This window comes from Pimephales promelas, chromosome 17, assembly GCF_988280905.1.
Source record: "Pimephales promelas chromosome 17, fPimPro1.hap1.1, whole genome shotgun sequence".
Taxonomy (NCBI): domain Eukaryota; kingdom Metazoa; phylum Chordata; class Actinopteri; order Cypriniformes; family Leuciscidae; genus Pimephales; species Pimephales promelas.
Window position 1 is genome coordinate 32306492 of NC_142785.1, and position 23450 is coordinate 32329941.

Below are 23450 nucleotides of genomic sequence, written 5' to 3' on the forward strand. Positions count from 1 at the left end.
TTATTACACAGAACGTAACTTGAAATATAATTATTTCATAAATGACTGTTAAAACATCCCAAAACAGCACCCAAACCTTGCAAAGACCTACCTCATTAATTATTCACATTCAACAGCCAATGGCAAGTCTCCAGCAGCAGACCTTTCAATTTGTTATTTTTGTGTTAGTATTTTTACTTCTTCAAATTACAATATGCAGTTTGTGTTTAAGGATAAATAAATAATATAAACAATGCAATTTATTTAGCATACAGTATTGTTTATACGTAATTCCTTTGCGCAGCTGCGCAGTGCATGCGATCCGAGAATCAAATTCTGATGGTTTTGTACATAGTCTAGGCCTACAGCAAAGCTTATGCTAAGTGTTTTAAAGTTTCGTCGTTGACAAAGACGACTTTTGACCAACAACAACGTGCGTGGAAACGACTCTGGAGCTAATTAGATGGTAGGAACAGACAGAAAGAAAAGAAAGGTAAGAATAGAGAATTTGTCTGCTACATTGCTAAATTTGTATTGCAGTATGTATGCATTGCTTTTATTATTGCTGTATTGTTGGTGGAAACCAGGTGCTTTTGTGACTCATTTTTATGAACTGTAGAGTCATAAATCAATTTGGTTTTGGCGTAGTTTTACTTAGTTTGGACTTTGGACTAATGATATTACGTTGATTGCGCCTTTTACTCAAGAAAGCCACTAGATGGCACTGTGTTGTGTATGTATCATGTGACGAACTATGCAGGCTACTAGGCTAGCAAGCTATATGTGGAAATGTTAAGAGAAAATAAACAGAGACGTTGAGATCATACAGTGAAGTATTTTATTTAAATAAAATGAATAAAACAAGGCTATTGTGGTCTATTTTAGTTGAAGCCTAATATGGGTTGTTGTTTTGGTCTGTCTCAGATCATTAAAAAAACTGTGCCCCCCTATGAAAATTAAATGCCCCCCCCCCCCATTTGGTTTGTTCTGGCGACGGCCCTGTGCTGCACGATTAATCATATCGCAGTCGTAATAGCGATCTCAAACCTATGCAGTTATATAACGCAAAATTCCGCGATTTTATATGAAATAAACAAATTAGGGCTATTAACGCAGCATCTCTTCTTTTTTGTCATCCTTTGACTAGTGTTACAAGATCCCCCTCTTATTTGTGCAAATGACTTTTCGCATTTTGCACGACAAGAAGTGAAAAGCTGCCTGTGAGTGCCCTATAATGCGCATGCACTGACCGCGTGCCAGAATAAACATTTCTCTTTCGAGCTTGAACGAACAATAGCACACACAATTGTGCCAAAATGTCGTTTTGTCTAGTATCTTCATAACATAAGAAAAGTCTATGGATGAAAAGAGTTGTGCTATGAGGCGCGTGTGAGATCCGCGTCTCGGCAACGGGTTCTCTTAAAGGGCCAGCAGCGAATAAAGCGTTCTGTCAGTAAAGTTAAAAGAACAAAGGGAAATTAGAAAATTACTCACTGATCTTGACTAAAGAACTTTTGTAGCTGTAATAAGGATTATTCTATATATAATTTATGATTCATGCAGTGCAGACTGTTTGATAACTTTATTCAATTTCTGTACCTGTTAAGACAGGAAGGGCACAGGTAAATATGGTTTTTATTATGGGTTTATGTGGGGATTGTTTGAAGTTCACTTAATTTAAAAGCTGTTATATATATTTTTAAGCCTAATATTTTTTTTAAAAAGTTGATAGCTTTCAATTGTAATGATGGAATCACTGTAATGTTGGTTTGGTTGATGGTTTATTGATCATTATAGGTGTTATCAATCATTTAGTTGTTGTTTTTAGTTTGAGTTGAGAAATAAACATTAATCTGTGTGTGCATTTTACTTTAGAACCAAGAAAGTTGGACTCATGAAACCATTTTATTATATCGGAGTCGCAAATCGCATTTGCAATATTGGCTCAATAATGGCAATATGACATTTTCCCCAAATCGTGCAGCCCTACTAAGCATAGATTATAGATATCATCCCTTCCCTATTTTCTTTTCAATGTGAAGCGTTGCGTGCTGTGACTTGGTGTTGCTTCAAGTGCATCATTCTGCACACGGGATGCGCATGATTGCTTATAATACTTTTGGGGAGACAAGGGGGGCGTGGCCTAAGGGAATATCACTCGGAAATGGGCCTGCCCCCACAGCTTGAAAAAATCCTAGAGGAAACACTGCAGGCTATACATTTTTCCAATATTTTAAACAAAACACAGAGAGATATGAAAATGTTAATATATATATAATATATATATATATATATATATTTAATATTAGACCTTTAAATCCATGTCCTTAGAAGCAGTAGAAGGTCAGGACACCCTTCAGAAATCAAGGCGGCCTATTGCCATCATAAAATTACACAGGGACCGGACAGTTTCACATAATCACAGTTTGGTGAGGATATCAAAAAAATTAAGTACATTTAAGTACAATTGAAAATAAAGAAAGAAGCAATCAAATCAATTCTTTTTTTTTTACCATACTGGACAGAGAAAGTAAACTTAAGGGTCATCATTATTATTAGGTGCCAATGCAAGTCAAAGCAGAACAATTTATCAATCTTAATCGTTCCTAATTCGATGTACAGTGTACAAATCAGATCTTTTTAAAAATGTATAATCAGAGAATTCAAAGGTAATTGTATGTCTAAACATACAGCAAAGTGTAGGCACTAAGGAGTGAAACCATCAAAAGGAACAAGGAACCACACAGGCCTGGTGCCCCGGACCCTTGCACTTTATCTGGGATCGGTATGTCTATGAAGGGGGACAAGACATGGTTCAGTGCATGTTGCAAAACATAAATAAATATGGATTAAATGATAAATAACTTTGACATAAGCAAAAAATTAAGCATTAATGTTTACCTGAGCTCCGTTCAGACCAAACCAGAGGACCCATGGATATGGAAGCACTGTCATGGAAGTCCAGAGACCTGCGCTCTCTCCGCTGGTGTCCAGAGGAACAGTTCTAAAGATTGAAGATGGATAACCAGAATGTGATGAGGTTTTCACAGTCTACAACAGTATCTTGCATACCGTACACACAGACTGCTTCACTCTAGATGGCGACATAATGCTAAAAACAGATTTTGGCATTAAGACTACAGTATGTTCCAGTGTCTTCGGAAGGAAAAGAACAATCTGACACACAACTAGTGAACACTAAACTCACCATTGAGCAGCGATTGCTTGACAGAAGGCAAAGGTGAACAGCACAGTGCAGATAAAGCTTAGTGGAGTTTGCAGTGAAGATGAACATCCTGAAGGAGAAACGGCTGGATGTCGAGACGCCGTTCTGCAGCAGATCCACTGTGTCGTCATCTGGATTCGGACACCTGAGAATATCAATAATTACAGAGTCTTTCAATTTTGTATTAACTGTTTCAAATGATCTCATGCTTTAGTTCTGAAATACTGAAAGACAAAGCATGTAAGGCAATCCTTAAAAGTATATGATTATTATTTATTCAAACACTACATTGAGTTAAGGCTATAGTCTTAAAAGAATAGAAAGAAGTCCTGCTTTACTCTGAAAGGATGAGATCCCAGCGGAGGCTGTAATCGGGATCATTCACAGGTGTAGCCCAACACGTGTCCATCACCAGGGCGAACTGGCGGCTGTCGACCCCCTCAACACGAACTTCCACATGCATCTCCTGGTCGAGCTCTGCATCCACTCGACCAGTGAAGGGCCGGGTAAACTCATCATCCTCATATGGGATCATCCGGACCAGATATCTGCCTTCACCAGCGGGAAGAGTCTTGTTCACAATGCTGTCGAAATAATGGATAGATCTGTGTTAAAACTATTCTGTGTATGGGTAAAATTATGTTTAAAATAGATATTCTTGGTTTAGAGAATATAACAATATATTTCGTTTTTAAATAAATTTTTTCTGCTTAATGGATCAGTTCAGATAACATTTTTTGAATATAGTTCAGGAGTTATATGGACCTTTTTATTGTACTTAAGCTTGAAATTCCCAATGGGGATTTACTGTATCGAAAAAAATGACCAAAAAAAAATCTGTGTGTTCCTTTCTGTTACAACATTTCTGTTTTTGTTGAACTACCCCTTTAAAAAAATAGTGCAGCTTCACTCTCACCTCTCCAATGGGTTGATTTCCACATTCATGGAAAGTGTTTGTGATTGAGGATAAGCACAGCTGAAATTAAGATGCAGGATTTTCTGTCTGCTGATGATTAGACCTTCTGATCTCGGTGTCCCCACAATAAAGTTGTTATAGATGAAGTGGGTGCCGTTAGCCTGTGGATAACAAATATAACATTTGTATTTTAGTCTAAACTGAATTCAAAGTATTTCAATATACAGTATGTATGTAACGTTTAGTTCCAATCCTTGATTCTGATTGGTCAACAGCTGTGCTTTATTCATGATAAAACACGGCTATGACCGCTTCACCCAACGGTTCTATTTATCACTGCTAAACTAATAAATTTTTTTACATGAATATTTTTATTGTGTGGTAACCGTTTTATAAAAGCAATATGAATAAGTAACGGCTGAAGGGGTTACTCCGCTTCGCTTCGCGCTTAACAACTCCAATCAGCCGTTACTTATTCACAATACAGCAAAGCCTCTCGTACCTCATTGCTTACATATCTATATATTACAGAAAGGTGGAAAGTAACTAATTAAAAATGCTTTCTTTACAGTAGCCTATTTGAGTAGATATCTAAATTTTTTCTACTTTTGAGTATAATTAAAATGTGGTACTTTTACTCTTTGGAGCCCTATGCTTCAGCCAATAACAGACAGATCTGAAGCGCTTCAGACTTCCATTATATGATTGACAGACAACAACTGTTTGATCTAAAAATATCAAAATTGAAAATACTGTGCAAACAAAGACACCTACATCTTGGATGCCCTTGAGGTAAGCTAAAACATATCAAAATTTAATTTCAAAGTGAACTATCCCTTTAAGTAGCAATACTTTTACTTATTAAAATGTGTCTGTACTCTTTCCACCACTGAGCAACACTGAAAAACCCAAAAGTTTTCATCAGTCAAGTAAAATTATGATGGGTTACAATTTAATGGTGGAGAAGTTCCAGTCCCTGTTGTGGCCTGTGTTGTTCACCCTTCCCTGAATCTCTTTCAGACATTGAGAAGTATTTAGGGAGGTCCTTCCATTGGGTGGACAGATTGATTATTCAGTATCCTTACAGACCTCCCTACATACTTCTCAAAGTCTCATAGTGATCAAACTCTGTTCTATCAGGCAATACAAACAATTTAATTGATTATTTGATAAGTGTATAGTTAAACCTACCACAAGATTTGTGCCACAGATGTGTTGCTCATTATCAAAGAGGAATTCCACTCGGCCGTTCCGGACCGTTCCTTTGCAGTCGGGATCATTGAGGTGTAAGACATCAGCTGGAAAACCAGCCTCAAAGAGCTGACAGCGAGACACAGATATGGAGCCAGAGCTGCTTTCACAGGTTTCCGAGAAATCTGAGAGGGGATTAAAACACAAAATATTGTCATTGAGGAAATGTCGAAACTAATGACGTAAAAAAATTAGTTAAATGATACCAACCAAAAGAGTCAGGTTGTGGTCTGTGATGGTCTTCGTTACATAAACAGCCATAAACACCATTTTTCTTCCCACACCATTCATCCTCAGAGCAGCTGAGTTCAGAACAGCGATCTCTCACATCTAAGAGGAAAATATAGATCAAATACAGCAGAGTCATTTTAACAGGAGCAGAGGTTAACATTCGGCTCCCCTGGATAATTCTTTCTCTGTATTCCTCAAGGTTTTTTTCTCTTCTAAATTAAATAGGTAATTTCATTTTCATTCCTATTGAGATCCAAAAAGACAGTGATAGTCAGGATTTTTCACATTCATTTTTGATCCACCTGGCCATAAGAATTAAATTGCTCGCCTCGGGTGTTGTTACGTTATCTTTAAGATTTCCATATAAATATCCTCTAAGTTCTCCGCATGTGGAATTTGTAGCAACGAATACTTTTTACGCAATATAAGTCCAACATACACACTTCTGCCTAATTGCCACTTTCTCTAAAGGTTAGTTCTCCCAGGTTAGTTCAGCTTTATACATATTTAGTAAAACAAGATGAGAAAATAATCCGTCCACAAATCTCACCAAAGCCATGGTAAGTGATATTGAGCCAATCTATGAACAACAAAACACCATACAATTGTGTGAATGTATAAAAGGCTATCAAATTACACTCTGACTATTTTAATTATTTATATCTATGTGTACATTAGTGCACATACCAAAACCCAAAAATGAAAATCTTAATTTTACTCATACAAGTTGTTCTTAAACTTTCTCTGGAAATCAATGATGACCAACTGTTGGTTATAAACATTCTGCAAAATTTCTTCTTACATATTCATACATATTTGGAACAACTTGAGGGTGAGTAAATCATGAGATGAGATGACAGCGTTTTCCTTTTTGGGTGAACTATTCCTTTAAGTAATTTCCTCTCTGATATAACAGTTTGGGTTTATACAATGGCTGGTGGTTTAGATCTCATTATTAACAACACTTCAGTACTTCAAATTGCCTAAAAATGCATAATATAGCTCATAATATAATTGCCTATATGGCTTTATAAATTATTTAAAATTATTTACATACATCACAAACACATAACATGGATCTGATTTTCTCATGGTAAACAATAATCCACCAGATTGTCACATAATACATTATATTACCAGTTGTGGCAGTTTCTGTTGTTGTAGTTTCATCTGTGGTTGTCTCTGGCGTGACAGTAGTAGTGGTTGTGGTTATGTTGCTTGAATCTGAAATAAATTATAAATATTACATGAATAACAAGTATGTTTTACATAAACGAAGGGCACATGTAAATATATTTACCTGCACAGTATGCCAAATGGCAGTTAGTTGGCCTCACAAACTCATAGACATAATAATCTCCTGGACAGGCTTTGACTTTAATGGGATTGGACTGAAAAGCGCAGCAGTTATTGCTCCAGTGACCGCAGACATCTCGAGTGACCACTCCATCCTCAACTGTTGGATGTCCTCCGTTCAGCCACAGAGGAGCATGAGTGCCACAACTATACTCATCAACACATGTGTCCGGCATCTGAGCGCTCTGACTCTGAATGAAGAGACGGTACCAGCCGTTCCAGCTGACCGCAGTGTCACACATTATCTGAGAGGAATGTTGATTGTTGGTGGCTCTCCATGAATCATCCAGGATAGTGTAGTTGTAGCAGGGGTCAACAGGGGGAGCTGTTGTCATGGAAAAATCACAAATACATTTTGCTGAATAAATGAAGCTGTGATATATATTTTTGGTAGCAGTTGTGCTATAAAACAGCCACATTTGAGTACCTTTGCATTTGGGTACAAATATTACAAGCAAATTGACTTCAAGAAGTCAGTGCTTTCAAAACCTACTTTACCACTATTTGCTAAATAAATGAATAAAAATGCAGCAGCTGTGGGACTTTTGTGTTGGCGCATGCACACATTTTTTAAATCAAAATAAAATAAAAGTCAAAGTCCGAATGTTTGTAATTCTATAACACAACAAGGAATTGTATTATATCTGATCGTCTACTCACCCTGTAATGATTACAGCATCTGCATCAATTACAAGCCTGAATTGACAACAAAGTGGCCAGTGATCTCTCTCTTATATTCTTCTATGAACAAGGCGTCACCTAACTGACGCCTTGGGAAGCATTTGGACATGCTTCAATATCTGATGCTTTAGGCGCCCTTTAGCGTCAGTTAGATGACGCCCTAGGATCACGTCATGTAACTGACGCTAAAGGGCGCCTAAAGCGTCAAATATTGAAGCATGGTCAAAGGTGACGCCTTGGGGTGAGAATGCGTTGACATATAGTGGCTATAAACATTTTGATTAAATTACTCTTACAGGATAACAGGATATTAAATGTCTGTCATTTCCCTTTCATACGGTCACTTCTTATTGCGTAGCTTTAAGCAGTGGGAAAACTCCTTTTCCTTGATTTACTGAAGCCTTTTGTAAAACGCAAATCGCATCGCTGGCGCAGTCGAGTGACAAATTGATACGTCACAGAGACATGATTCTCTAAATTGTTTGGGTCTCACTTAGCATGACTTCGTCATACTCATTCTAGTCAGAATGTGAGCCTGAAACCGCTCCATAGAGCTTTGATTATGAGGCGTGTCTTAAACGAACCAGGAAAAAAAAACCCTCTGCACTCAATTGGATAGTCGGTAGACCTACAACCAATCAGAGCAACGCAGTAAGTCAGCTACTTTGCATACAGTTATCACTACAGAACTTACTTATTTTAGAAGTAAAATAACGAGTGTTGCTTCTTTTACTTGATCCTCCATGAGTGCGACCAAAGGAGACACCACAACGACCACAGGCTTTTCATTACGTCCCATCTTCTTAGCGACCATCGGAGCCAGCTGATGAGTTACACTTTTCCCGAATCATGTAGGAAGGACGGCAAAAATATCTTTCTGATCGACAAATGCCTTGATTGTAGTTTTCTGTTCGTCCATTAAAACGAATGCGCCGTCGATTTCTAAAAATCGGCGGAATCTATACATCTCAATTCTCCAGCTGCAGTCATCTTTGACAAGCGCTCTTTGATAACATGATGATTACGACCTTGCAGATCACCTGTCCATCATCGTATAAAGCTCGCCCTGGCAATTTGATTAGCTCGATCATTTTTTGACTGATCATAATTACTCCTCAATGGATCGAGTCAAGACTGAACTTCCCGACCAAAAATGTTGTGGGCAGGGTTCGGGCTGGCATCCAGGCTAGGTCTCACTATCAATATTGCCAAAAGCGAACTGATCCCCAGCCAGACTGTTGTCTTTCTGGGCACAGTTTCAGACTCGGTGACGATGAAAGCGCGGCTCACTCTAGAGCACGCGCCTCGGATGAAGTTTCAGAAACTGCTTGGTCTGATGGCAGCTGCATCATCAGTACTCTGCTTGGGATTACTGCACATGCGTCCGCTGCAGCACTGGCTAAAGCGCCCCACCCATGCATGGCAGTCAGGCAGCCTGCGCATTGCGGTTAATCACGAGTGTTTGAGGGCACTGTTTCCGTGGCGGGCTCAGAACTGGTACCACAATGGGGTGACTCCAGAAGGAAAGTGGTGTTTACAGCGCTGCACGAGGGCAAGCCTTTATCCGGCCTCTGGTCGAGCACGGAGCAGAGCTTACTAACAACTGTCTGGAAATGAAAGCGGTTGGTTTGGCCCTGAAAGTCTTTCTGCCAAGCCTCAGGGGTCACCATGTCATAGTCCGTACGGACAACATGTCGGTGGTTTCTTACATAAACCACCAGGGGGGCACCAGGTTGAGCAACCTACATGCTATGGCAAGGGACCTCCTCCTCTGGACGCAGGCTAATCTGGGCTCTTTAAAAGCATCTCACATTCCGGGTGTTCAAAATATGCTGTCTCCGGCAACACTCCCCTAGGCAAGTGGTCCCTGAATCCTCAGATGATCAGTCTGATTTCGGAGATGTTCGGCTCTGGACTCACCCCTGGCCCAGCCGTCCTCTTTATGCCTTTCCCGCCGTCTTGATGATCCCACAGGTCATCGAACGGGTCAGAGAGAGCGGGTGCCCAGTCTTTCTGGTGGCTCCGCTCTGGGAATCCAGACCGTGGTTTCCGGAGCTGGTTCAGTTGTCAGACACGATTCCTTGGCCTGTTCCATTGAGGCAGGATCTCCTCACTCAGGCGAACAGAACGATATGGCACCCCCGTCCCGATTTATTTTATAGGGCCCCTTCATGTGTGGCCTCTGAACGGGTACCCCGGGGACCTGCCCGGATGAGTCTTAGACACTATTTCTGAAGCGAGGGCCCCGTCTACATGGCGCCTGCATGCTTTAAAGTGGTTGTTTTTTTCCAGCTGGTGCTCAGAAAATCAGGTTGACCCACAGTCATGTGAGGTATCGATGGTACTCTCCTTCCTGCAGGAGCTGCTGGACGCGGGCCGCACCTCGTCCACACTCAAGGTTTATGTGGCAGCCATCGCAGCGCATCATGCTCCGGTGCCTGGTCAGTCTCTGGGCAAAAATGCTCTAGTGATAAGTTTTCTGAAAGGCGCTAGGAGGATTAACCCTTCTAGGTCCCCTTCGGTGCCTCTGTGGGACCTCTCCACGGTCCTTAGGGCCCTCAAGGGTCCACCGTTTGAACCGCTCCAGCCAGTTGATCTGAAACCACTCTCGCTTAAAGGGTTAGTTCACCCCAAAATGAAAATTCTGTCAGTATTTACTCACCCTCATGTTGTTCCAACCCCGTAAGACCTTCGTTCATCTTCGGAACACAAATTAAGATATTTAAGATATTAAGATCGCTCCTGCATACAGTCCATAGGCTTCTTGAGGGACTGGCTCTTGCTGTCCTCGAAAAGTCATTAAAGACATCGTTAAAATAGTCCAAGTGACTACAGGGGCTCAATCTTAAGTTTATCAAACGACGAGAATACTTTTTGTGCGCAAAAAAACAACAAAAATAACGACTTATTTCAACTATTCACTTCCTTCTCCATGAGCCTGTAAGTCAGTTAACGTAGTGTGATTGCGTAGAGCTACGTCACACACGTAGGCTCACTATTGGCCGACGCTGGTCATGTGTGTGATGCGTGTGACGTACAATAACAGAAGCTTACGCTATTAAACTAGTAACCTGACTCGACCAGAGGGAGAAATAAACGAATAGTTGAAATAAAATCGTTATTTTTGTTGTTTTTTTGCGCACAAAAGTGTTCTCGTCGTTTGATAAACTTAAGATTGAGCCACTGTAGTCACTTGGACTATTTTAACGATGTCTTTAATGACTTTGAGGACAGCAAGAGCCAGTCCCTCAAGAAGCCTATGGACTGTATGCAGGAGTGATCTTAATATCTTAAATATCTTAATTTGTGTTCCGAAGATGAACGAAGGTCTTACGGGGTTGGAACAACATGAGGGTGAGTAAATATTGACAGAATTTTCATTTTCTTATCATATTAAGAAAACGTGCATGCGTTCTTTTGTCTTTTTAAGAATGCATTTTCTACTTATTACTTTTGCTGCGTAGTTTTCAGCAGTCTGCACTAGGCAAGCGCTTGCAGGCGTCGATACACACTCGCGTTTATTCACTTGCACAATCGGGCAAGCATTGCATCGTAACCTATATGATCGTAACTAACGTTTATCTTTTTCACGTCTTTTTGAGTTTTACCAGCCCGTTCTCATCCGTTGGTTTTACCAGTTTAAACATTCAATCAACGTTTAACCATCCCGTGCTCGCGCACTCTCAGAGAGGTCTTTCACTGCGTACACATAATCCGCCTTACAAACAGCTCGCCTGAAACAAGAGTTGTATCCCTGGATTATATCGCTTAACAGTTAAAAACACGCAAAATTATGTCAAAACTCTGGTCTTGGTGAGTAAACCTCGAAAACGGTTATGTCTTAAATTAGCATTAAATGCGTGTGACAGACAGACAGACAGTAGTACTATAATGAGACACAGTAATGGATCATGAACGCAGCCATATGTGTCTGTCATTAATTCAGTTGTCATAACAACATAGCATTAATTGTAAGCAATCAGAATAGCCTATGTAGCCTATTTAATTCAGTCTGGACTAAAAAGACTGTCCACTATTATTTTACATTGGATTACTTTATTTAGTTTCTGTAGTATTTCTGACATTCAAATATATATATATATATATATATATATATATATATATAGTATATAAAAGTTTCAGGGTATGTTTTAGTGTTCGTAACATGTCCCACATTGTCCCACACAAACTTATAATTGTCCCACATTTGGTTTGTTTGATGGTGGTCACCCTACACTGAGGTGACAACAAGAGTTCAGGTAAACATCTAACATCTGTGTCTGCGTGAAAGAGAAGATATTGGGATGTTAGACTAAAAATGGATTATTAGATAAACTGACCAAACCTATATTTTATACCCCTCTCTCACTAATTAAAAAAAGAACAGCCACCTTTCTCTTAATTGAGTGTAAAGGAACTGTATATTTTGTTTTCATCCACTTGAGTAACAAAGTTAAACTTAGTGTTGGAACTTTGATGACAAATGTGAGATTTAAATATTTAAAATAAAATATTTTCCAATTAAAACAAAATATACAAAAGTAGAACATTCAAGATCATAATCAGATAATTAAGATTGTAATGCTGTACTCTGAACATTTAAAAAATAAAAATGTTAAACTTAAAATAAACAAATTAAGAAACAACAATATTAATGTAAATGAAAAATAAGAGTTTGTACAAACATTTCACACTTTTTCCCGTCCACACCTCAAAATTCTGTATATTCAGTACATTTCCTCAAATTGTTTTATTTCCAATATATTTGTTTGAAATTCCCTATTGACCTCTTTATGTTTTATACGACTTATATGTCAAGCCTCCCATAGATATTATTTTACAGAAATTGTTCTAGAATATCCCTGAATTGAAAAACACTCGTGTCTAATTGTTTATTTCCACTAGGTTACACAAGATTAATTATGCCAACACTATTTTTGTAAAGGAGGATGAAACAATCTGCATTAAGCTTCAAATGTAAAAGGTTTTTGTAAGTTAAAATAATACAACTTTTTATCCCTTTGAAACCATGAAATATACAGTAGGTGATTATATGGTGTTTAATATTAGTGCACACGCATAAATAATGGTATTTTCATTATGTGGTGCAGTAAGGTCTACTATGATATCCTGTGTTACTGTTTAAGTCAGGTGTTTCTGTTCCCTATTTCACTATTAACAACACTTCAGTACTTCTAATTGCCTAAAAATGCATAATAAAGCTCATAATATAATTGCCTATATGGCCTAAATTCTTTTAAATTATTTACATACATCACAAACACATAACATGGATCTGATTTGCTCATGCTAAACAATAATCCTCCAGATTGTAACATAATGTTATATTACCAGTCGTAGTGTCCATGGTTGTAGTTTCTGTTGTTGTAGTTTCATCTGTGGTTGTCTCTGGCGTGACAGTAGTAGTGGTTGTGGTTATGTTGCTTGAATCTGAAATAAATTATAAATATTACATAAAAAACAAGTATGTTTTACATAAACGAAGGGCACATGTAAATATATTTACCTGCACAGTATGCCAAATGGCAGCCAGTTGGCCTCACAAACTCATAGACATAATAATCTCCTGGACAGGCTTTGACTTTAATGGGATTGGATTGGAAGTAGCAGCAGTTATTGCTCCAGTGACCGCAGACATCTCGAGTGACCACTCCATCCTCAACTGTTGGATGTCCTCCGTTCAGCCACAGAGGAGCATGAGTGCCACAACTATACTCATCAACACATGTGTCCGGCATCTGAACGCTCTGACCCTGAATGAAGAGACGGTACCAGCCGTTCCAGCTGACCCAAGCGTCACACATTATCTGAGAGGAATGTTGATTGTTGGTGGCTCTCCATGAATCATCCAGGATAGTGTAGTTGTAGCAGGGGTCAACAGGGGGAGCTGTTGTCATGGAAAAATTACAAATATACATTTTGCTGAATAAATGAAGCTGTGATATGTATTTTTGGTATCAGTTATGCTATAAAACAGCCACATTTGAGTCCCTTTGCAATCGGTTACAAAGATTACACGCAAATTTTCTTCAAGAAGTCAGTGCTTTCAAAACCTACTTTACCACTATTTGCTAAATAAATAAAAATGCAAGTGGTTCCCTGCACAGACTGTTGACTGGAAATCACATTTTAATTACACATCTTTAAGAACTTTTCTGGGCCGGCAAGTTTCAATTACAGAGAAGCCTGGAGGAGTGAGACAGCTCTCAGATTTAATCAAAAATGTTTCGAAGATGAATGAAAGTCTTACAGGTGCTGGAACAACATGAGGGTGAGTCATTTCTGACAGAATTTTCATTTTTGGGTGAACTATCCCTTTAATTACATTGCTTATTACACTTAGTTCGTTGTGCATGTTGTCCTTCAAAATATCTTCTTTTGTGTTCAGCAGGAGAAGGGTATTTATACAGATTTGGAACAATTTGAGGTTGAGTAAATTAGGAGATTACAAAATTTTCATTTTTGGGAGAACTATGTCTTTAAGTAATTTCCTCTCTGATTTTTGAGATATGTGAAGAGTTTGGGGTTAGGAAATGAATTTAAGAAATGCTGGTGGTTTAGATCTCATTATCAACAACACTTCAGTACTTCACATTGCCTAAAAAAATAATTCATTTTTTTGCTTGAGTTTGAAATTCAACCTCAAAATAAGTAATACAGCTCACAAATGAATTCAAACTTTGAATTGCATACTCATTTGTGAGCTGTATTACTTATTTCAAATTTGATTTTTTACTCGCTTTTCCTGCACAAATTATTATGAATTTACTTCATGAGATAAACAGGAACATTTTAATGTTAAATAATGAATCAACAATTCATGTTTAAAAAAAAAAAAATTTACAAAAAAAAAAAAAAAAAAGACAAAAAAATGTTTAAAGGGACACTTCACCCATTTGCATTAAGCTTTGTATCTTTAGAAAACCAGTCATATTTTCGAATGGTCATGGTTTATTCTCTTATTTTACCCTGAGATGGGAGAAATAAGGATTTATGTGTTTTACGTAAAAATCGTCATTTTGCGTCATAATATGCAGAAAGTCACATGTCATTTTAATCTGTAGAGACTACAAACATTAGCTCATTATTATTCAAGGGTGTGGGACCCACTCACTCTACAGGCCTATTACAGATCAGTGGGTGGGACTTCACTTGCAGAAACTGAGATCAATATCCGCCATCTTGTTTGGAAGCTAAGCTAACAAGCGCTGTGGAGAAAGTATGTATGACAATGACGGAAGAAACTAAACATGATATGGAAGAAGAGGATTTAGAAATTCTGCTGCTCGAATCCGATGTTCATGGCTATCTTTACGAGTCGCGGTATAGTGAAGAGCAGCTGAGGCTGATGGAGGAACAGGAGGCGGCTGCCTGTCGGTCGAGGAGCCGGACTGCTCGAGCTGAGGCGTACGACTACTCTTAAATAAAGCTGCATTTGGATCTTCATCCACAAGCCTCAGAGCAGTTCATAACAGAAGACTTCAGCACTTCAGATCCAGCAGCCGAGAAAGAACTGAGATCCACCATGGACCTATTAATCAGCCTCTTCCGCCTCAGCCAAGGTAACCGATCTATAGAGGAATATGTTGAAGAATTTTGTGAGCTCTGCCATGGGGTGAACTTTAAAGATGCTGTCTTAAATGACATTTTTCGAAATGGACTGAATGAGCTTCTTAATTACCTCATGCCTGACAATACCCCTCACTACACTCTAGCTCAATATATTGACATTGCCATTCGGTTAAGCTCTGTCCTCCACGTCAGCCCCGCCGAGCCTGAGATGCTTCACGTCACTTCTGCTGATTCAGAGACTGTTCAAATCAGTTTGTTCACGTCACCGCCTCCGAGCCAGTGTCTACGGACAAGATGGCCAAACCAGAGACTATTCACATTACTTTTGCCAATCCAGAGATTGTTCACATCACCACCTCCAAGTCAGTGTCTAAGGACAAGATGGCCGCCTCCAAGCCAGTGTCTATGGACAAGATGGCCGATTCAGAGACTCTTCATGTTACTTCTGCCAATTCAGAGATTGTTCACATCACTTCCTCTGAGCCAGTGTCTACAGACAAGATGGCCGATTCAGAGACTGTTCAAATCACTTCTGCTGATCCAGATTCTGTTCACGTCACCGCCTCCGAGCCAGTGTCTATTGACAAGATGGCCAATTCAGAGACTCTTCATGTTACTTCTGCCAATTCTCCGGACATGATGGCCTATCCAGTGTCTACGGACAAGTTGGTCGATCCAGTGTCTCCGGACAAGAATCCCGATCCAGTGTCTGCTCCCGAGCCAGTGTTTGTTTCTGTGTTTGTGTCTGTCCTTGTGACAATTTCTGTTCTAGTGTCTGTTCCTGAGCCGGTGTCTGGGCCCGAGCTGGTGTCTGGTCCTGAGAGGGCATCACCGCCGTGGCCTCCCGAGGGGTCTTCACCGCCGTGGCCGCCCGAGGGGTCTTCACCGCCTTGGCCGCCCGCACAACCTGCACAGCCCGCTCCGCCCTGGTTGCCTCCACGGCGACGGCAGATCGAGAGAGAAACAGGCCTGATGTTATGTTGTTTTGTTTCTGTTGTGTGTAACGTTACAGCAGTCATCAATGAGGGGCTGCTGGCTTATACTCTAATTTTGTATTTGTTCATTTTACTATTAAAATGTTTAAATGAGCACGGGCACCAGCAGTCCGCCCAACTCGAGCCAGTCCGGCTCCTCGACCGACAGGCCGCCGCCTCCTGTTCCTCCATCAGCCTCAGCTGCTCTTCACTATACCGCGACTCGTAAAGATAGCCATGAACATCGGATTCGAGCAGCAGAATTTCTAAAACCTCTTCTTCCATATCATGTTTAGTTTCTTCCGTCATTGTCATACATACTTTCTCCACAGCGCTTGCTAGCTTAGCTTCCAAACAAGATGGCGGATATTGATCTCAGTTTCTGCAAGTGAAGTCCCACCCACTGATCTGTAATAGGCCTGTAGAGTGAGTGGGTCCCACACCCTTGAATAATAATGAGCTAATGTTTGTAGTTTATTCACTTTCTAATGAAATATGACTTCCTGCTTATCGTGACGCAAAATGACGATTTTTACATCACAATAAACAGGAAGTAAAACACATAAATCCTTATTTCTCCCATCTCTGGTGAAAATAAGGGAATAAACCATGACCATTCAAAAATATGACTGGGTTTCTAAAGATACAAAGCTTAATGCAAATGGGTGAAATGCTCCTTTAAGGAAGTACGACAATACTTTACCAGTGGTTGTGATTGGTGGAGTAATGGATCCTGTGGATGGGATCGTCTCTGTTGTTGATGAGATGGACTGGTTTGAGGAATCTGGTATTAGGAACATTTTATAAACATCAATAATTTTCAAACAAAATCCAGAAAAATAAATGAATGAAGATTGTACATAAATGCTCACCAACACAGTAAGCTCCACAAACCATTGGCTTGACAAACTCATAAACGAAGTAATTTCCTGGACAGGCTTTGACTCTTATAGGATGGGATTTGTAAGAACAGCAGACACCCCATGAGGAGATGCAGACCTGACGGGTGACCACTCCATCCTCCAGCTGTGGGTGCGAGCCGTTGAGTGACAGTGGATTATTAGTGCCACACATGTACTGATTTACACATGATTCTGGCATCTGAGTATTTTCACCATTGTTGAACATCCTGTACCAGCCATTCCACTCCACATTATAATCACACATGCGATAGTAGTTATAGTTATTATAGTCATTGTTGTCTGTGGATCTCCAAGGCTCATCCAGACTGGTATAGTTGTAGCAGGGGTCGACACTTGGGGTGGAGAAAGGCACTATTAGGGAAAAAGGAGAAAGAGAACATTATACTGTATATTGCAGATTAAATATATTCAAGATGATAATATGCAAATACAAACCAATACAATTCATGATATGCATGTCAGATATAAAGATGAATGAATGTACCTGCACAATATACAGGATCTGGGATTGAAAGAGTTGGTCTGGTAAATTTGTAGACATAATAATTTCCAGGACAAGCTTTGACTTGGATTGGGTCGGATCTGTAGCGACTGCACTGATCATAGTGAGTACCGTAAACTTCACGAGTAACAACTCCATCTTCTAGCCGAGGATGAGAGCCATCAAGATACAGAGAACTATAACCTCCACATGACATGTAATAAAAACACCACTCAGGCATCTGAGCACTTGATCCATTAATGAAGAGTCGATACCAGCCGTCCCATTCTACACGAGTGTCATCATGATCAAATATGAGTCCATTACTAGACCAGTAATTGAGTGTGCTTCTCCAGTGGTTGTCGAGTGTGTTGTAGTTATTACACGGGTCATAATCTGTTAGAGTGAGAGATGATGAGACCAAAACAAACAAGTTACATCTCAATGAGGAACTTCACAAGCGCAAATCTGAACCAGTCAAACACTGTAATATTGAGAATCATAAACCAGAATACACAATGCAACTGTGTAATAGCCTAGTGAAAATGTTTCTGCACAAAAAAATGCAAATCTTTAATTGAACAGAAATATATAATTTTTAATAACACTTGTGATGGAATTAGTTAAGTGAGTGACAGTTGTGGCGTCCTATCAGAGGAAGAGAATGGATTATTTAATGCGGGTTGGTAGTACCCAAAGTGTGTTACAACTTGTCTCCCTCGTTTCGTCATCCACTAGCGCCTCATGTGTTGAGAACTATGGTTGAGAATGCTATTGATGTGTCGTCATTTCTTGCATTGTAGTGCGTCCACTAGTATTTTCCGACAGTGCACTACCAGCTCGGATCGGGTGTTTGCTCCTCCTCCAATGTTAGGTAAGCTGTCTTGGTGTCGAGTAGTGTATTATAATGGCGTGCGTATAGGGGGTCGCTAAGTTATTAATATGTTGTTTCCTGTACCCCAACTAGATAGTTGCTCGGTACAGTACCGGAGTAAAGATAGTTTGCGGTTTGATTTTCAGATTTCATTTCGCTGTGGTCCCGCAGTGCGGTGTCGTGGACATGCAAATGATATCTCATTTCGTTATTTATGATTTGTGAATTCGTGTAACGGTGTTACTCCGGTCCGAAATTATAATTTTTTTTTCCTGAATTTTAATTTTTAATTGGGTATAGCTCCAAAAGTCGGTCACTTAGAAGTCTGAATACCCAGTGTCATCTTGACATGCAAGATTTGTGAATTTTTTCACAGCAAAGTTCGTGTCTGTAAACCATTCGTTAAGTCCGGTAGACAGGAATATGGAAAATATGCAGTTTTTCATGTTTAACAATGTATAATAACAATTTATAATAAACACACACACCGCTGGATTACAAAAACACTTGTTTTAGATTGAGCCTGATTTGTGAAAACCTTCCAGACGTCAGTTTGGGCCAGTTAACCCTTCCCTGAGTGGTTAACTTGGTCAATCTAATTTATGAAAACTTACAGAGGTCAGTTTGGGTCAGTCAACCCTTCCATGAGTGTTTAACTTGGTCAATCTGATTTGTGAAAACTTCCAGAGGTCAGTTAAGGGAAGGGTTAACTGACCCAAACTGACCTCTGGAAGTTTTCACAAATTAGAATGACCAAGTTAACCACTTAAGGAAGGGTTAACTGACCCAAACTGATCTGTGAAAGTTTTCACAAATCAGAATGACCAAGTTAACCACTCACGGAAGGGTTAACTGACCCAAACTGACCTCTGGAAGGTTTCACAAATCAGAATAACCAAGTTAACCACTCAGGCAAAGGTTAACTGACCCAAACTGATCTGATAACTGACCGTAGCCTATGGGAATTTTATGCGAGGTGTTGTCCTCCTGTGGTAAGTGTTATTTAAGAAAGCTTGGAAAATTGTAGTGGGAAGAAGAGCACTAACATTAGCAAAATTGCTAATTTGCAACACTTGTCCATAGAAGACAAAACATGTCACCAATACTACTGTCTACTTTCTGTTTTTCTTTTTAGAGTGACCGAAAAAATCATAATCTGAGTGATAGTTGGACGCGCACTAGTGCGCGCGGGTGTATGCGACGCGTGTGTGTTGCAACAGCCTTAACTTCTGCTATTCTTCATAGGCTCGCTGTGTGTGTTTATTGTGATTAGTTTAGCTTCATTTAAGTGTTCGTGGGTGTGTGTGCGTGCTTGTAAGTTGTATTAGTTTTTTTAATTCTTTCTTTTGTTTAATTACGTGTTTTGCTTTCTTTTTTCTAATATAAGCTGGTCTTTGCGACCTTGATTATGTTGTATGTTTGGCTTTGTTATTGTTGGTTATTTTTAGGGTTGCATTAAACCCAGCTGTTTGTTTCTCCCCAGGAATTGAGGTGCTTCAGCCGAAGGAGATTCTCTGCATGGTGGTGGTGCTGCCGTGGGGTGACACTTTTGAAGTGCCGCCGGTGTGTGGTTTAAGCGCACAGTGACATGTAGGTGTGTGTGTGAGTAGGATTGTGCTTTTAAAAAAGCCTATAAGTGGTCCTTCCGCATGTAGCCTCAGCCTGGTTGGGTTGTGTTTTTTTTCTTTTTGGTATTGCCTTGTGGGTAAGAAAAAGTTTCCCTGAAGTTCGCTCTACCCTTGTGGGTAGGGGACTGTGTTGTATGAGCCGTTAGTGTTGCCCCCTGAGATCTGTCTTTTCCAGTGTTATGTGTACATGTGCTGAGTGCCCTTGTTTTTTAAAACGAGCGAGTACTGTGTTTTTACAATTTTGTATGGCAATAAAAGATTATTTGCAACCTGATTTAACTTGTGTGTTGTGTCTCTGACCTCCATGGCACACACAAACCTGTGTGGCCTAGTGTTACTGGGTATATTCCCTGATTGAGTCAGGGTGGCGTAGTCGACTCTCACAAAATTCTTTATTATCCTAAAATTATCTATTAGAAACCCAGAAGCCGATAGGATTGCCACACACTCAAATATTCATATATGTTATTTACAACTTACTCAAGTTGACGGTGGATCCAGTGAATATATCTGGACTCACAGTGGAAACCGCCTGTGAAATAGTGCTGACATCTAAAAAGAGGGAAATTCATGTCATGACAGAAATCATTTTAAAAGGTTTAAAATAATGAAATAAATCACAGTACCTGTGCAGTATCCTGAACACCACCATGCTTGATTCACAAGTTCATAGACATAGTAATTGCCTGGACACGCTTTCACTCTGATGGGTTTAAACTTGTAATCACAGCAGCTTCCCCAATGATAACTACCACAGACCTCCCTGATCACCACTCCATCCTCTATCTGAGGGTGAGGATCACTGAGCCACAGATTGATGTATGTGTTACAGGTGAATGAACTAATGCAGGTCTCTGACATCCGGATGTCCATTCCATAGTAGAAAAGCCGGTACCAGCCATTCCAGGAGAAACGTTCATCACAAATGTCACCTCCACTTTCATTGTTGGCTCTCCAGGGACGATCCAGAGACTCATAGTTGAAGCAGGGATCACTGCTGATGCTTTGGAAAGCAACTGTCATGGAGTTTGCAAAAGTATTATATACTGTATAATATATGTATGTACTAACTGGCAATAATATTTTAACAAGTAGTGTACTTTCAAGCTCAAAGTGGGGCAAGTCTACAGTAGCAAAAAACTTGACTGCAAATAGGCACAAGAGGACTGTAGAGTAATATCACAATGTTTTCATATACCATTTACATATTAATTATTGAACAAATCGCCTAAAGTGTGATTTGAGGAATTGTGTAACAAAGAGATCTAGATGCTATTGATCTGTAACATAAACCAACTATACAGAATGGATAATGAACTGCACACCACTGATTCTAACTAGTTAAAACGGTAACACTTTACATTAAGGTTCATTTATTAAACAGTAGTTAATGTATTAACTAACATGAACTAACCATGAGCAATACATTTGTTACTGTTTTTGTTCATCTTTGTTAAAGTTAGTTAATACAAATCCAGCTGTTCATTGTTTGTTCATGTTAGTTCACAGTGCATTAACTAATGTTAACAAGATTTTAATAAGTATTAGTAAATGTTGACACAAAGATGAACAAATGCTGTAGAGGTAATGTTGTTAACTAATGAACCTTATTGTGAAGTGTTACCGTTAAAAAATACTTATTTCATAAACCAATGATGTATGTTAAATTATCTAATAGAGCATTTACTCTTAATACTGAAATGAAAAATCATTAAAAAAAATCCTATAGATAAGATTGAATATTGTACCTGCACAGTACATAGGCTGGGGGGGTGATGTGACGGGTTTGACAAATTCATAGACGTAATAATCTCCTGGACAGGCTTTGACTCGGATGGATGAGGAACTGAAGGCGCCACACTGATTGGAATACCACCATGAATTAGTCCCCAAGACTTCACGGGTCACCACTCCATCCTCAAGTGTTGGATGAGAACCGCTGATATACAGTCCAGTTTGACCTCCACATCCCACATAATTCACACACCACTCAGACATCTGGGCACTTTCTCCATTCAGATACAGCCGATACCAGCCGCTCCATTCAACAAGAGTGTCATCATGTCCATATTGATGTGGGCTTTCCCGTATGTTTCTCCAGGATTCATCAAGAGTGTTATAATCATAGCATGGATCAGAGATGGAAGTTGTAGGTTCTGAGAGAATAAAGAAAAACGACAGTTCACTTCATCATCACTGAGGTGACAAACACAAGAGTTCAGGTAAACATCTAACATCTGTGTCTGTGTGAAAGAGAAGATATTGGGATGTTAGACTGAAAATGGATTATTAAATAAACTGACCAAAGCTATATTTTATACCCCTCTCTCACTAATTAAAAAACAAACAGCCACCTTTCTCTTAATTGCATGTAAAGGAACTGTATATTTGTTTCCAACCACTTGAGTAACAAAGTTAAACTTAGTGTTGGAACTTTGATGACAAATGTGAGATTCAAATATTTAAAATCAAATATTTTCCAATTAAAACAAAACATACAAAAGTGGAACATTCAAGATCATCATCAGATAATTAAAGATTGTAATGCTGTACTCTGAACATTTAAAAAATAAAAATGTTAAACTTAAAATAAACAATTTAATAAATACCAATAATAATGTAAATGAAAAATAAGGGTTTAACAAACATATATTTCACGCTTTCTCCCGTCCACACCTCAAACTTCTGTATGTTCAATATTTTTCCTCAAATTGTTTTTTTCCAATATATTTATATGAAATTCGCTATTGAATTTCCCATTGACCTCTTTATGTTTTATACGATATGTTAAGCCTCCCATTGATATTATTTTACAGAAATTGTTCTAGAATATCCCTGAATTGAAAAACACTCGTGTCTAATTGTTTATTTCCACTAGGTTACACAAGATTAATTATGCCAACACTATTTTTGTAAAGGAGGATGAAAAAATCTTCATTAAGCTTCAAATGTAAAAGGTCTACTATAATATCCTTACTGTTTAAGTCAGGTGTTTCTGTTCCCTATTTCATTATTAACAACACTTCAGTACTTCTAATTGCCTAAAAATGCATAATAAAGCTCATAATATAATTGCCTATATGGCCTAAATTCTTTTAAATTATTTACATACATCACAAACACATAACATGGATCTGATTTGCTCATGCTAAACAATAATCCTCCAGATTGTAACATGTTATCTTACCAGTCGTAGTGTCCATGGTTGTAGTTTCTGTTGTGGTTGTCTCTGGCGTGACAGTAGTAGTGGTTGTGGTTATGTTGCTTGAATCTGAAATAAATTATAAATATTACATAAAAAACAAGTATGTTTTACATAAACGAAGGGCACATGTAA

The 23450-nt window shown here is 39.1% G+C and overlaps 1 protein-coding gene across 3 annotated transcripts in view; it reads right to left on the reverse strand.

Annotated features, from left to right (window-relative positions):
- Positions 1-2276: 2276 nt before the first annotated feature.
- Positions 2277-23450, reverse strand: part of omc5 (omcin 5) — a 33173-nt gene continuing 11999 nt past the window's right edge. Inside the window, exons 3-19 of one of the 3 annotated variants that reach the window (XM_089122401.1) lie at positions 21862-22269; positions 20740-21129; positions 20594-20665; positions 17615-18007; positions 17080-17481; positions 16911-16991; positions 13168-13548; positions 12993-13091; positions 6904-7284; positions 6741-6827; positions 5583-5702; positions 5313-5497; positions 4122-4282; positions 3544-3789; positions 3188-3350; positions 2881-2983; positions 2279-2770 (exon numbers count right to left, since the gene is read on the reverse strand). In XM_089122401.1, the coding sequence (XP_088978527.1) occupies positions 2661-2770; positions 2881-2983; positions 3188-3350; positions 3544-3789; positions 4122-4282; positions 5313-5497; positions 5583-5702; positions 6741-6827; positions 6904-7284; positions 12993-13091; positions 13168-13548; positions 16911-16991; positions 17080-17481; positions 17615-18007; positions 20594-20665; positions 20740-21129; positions 21862-22269 (3782 nt within the window). In that variant the 3' untranslated portion in view covers positions 2279-2660. Of the gene's footprint in view, positions 2771-2880; positions 2984-3187; positions 3351-3543; positions 3790-4121; positions 4283-5312; positions 5498-5582; positions 5703-6740; positions 6828-6903; positions 7285-12992; positions 13092-13167; positions 13549-16910; positions 16992-17079; positions 17482-17614; positions 18008-20593; positions 20666-20739; positions 21130-21861; positions 22270-23300; positions 23385-23450 lie in introns of all 3 variants that reach the window. The other 2 variants (XM_089122404.1, XM_089122402.1) reach the window with 2 other exon arrangements.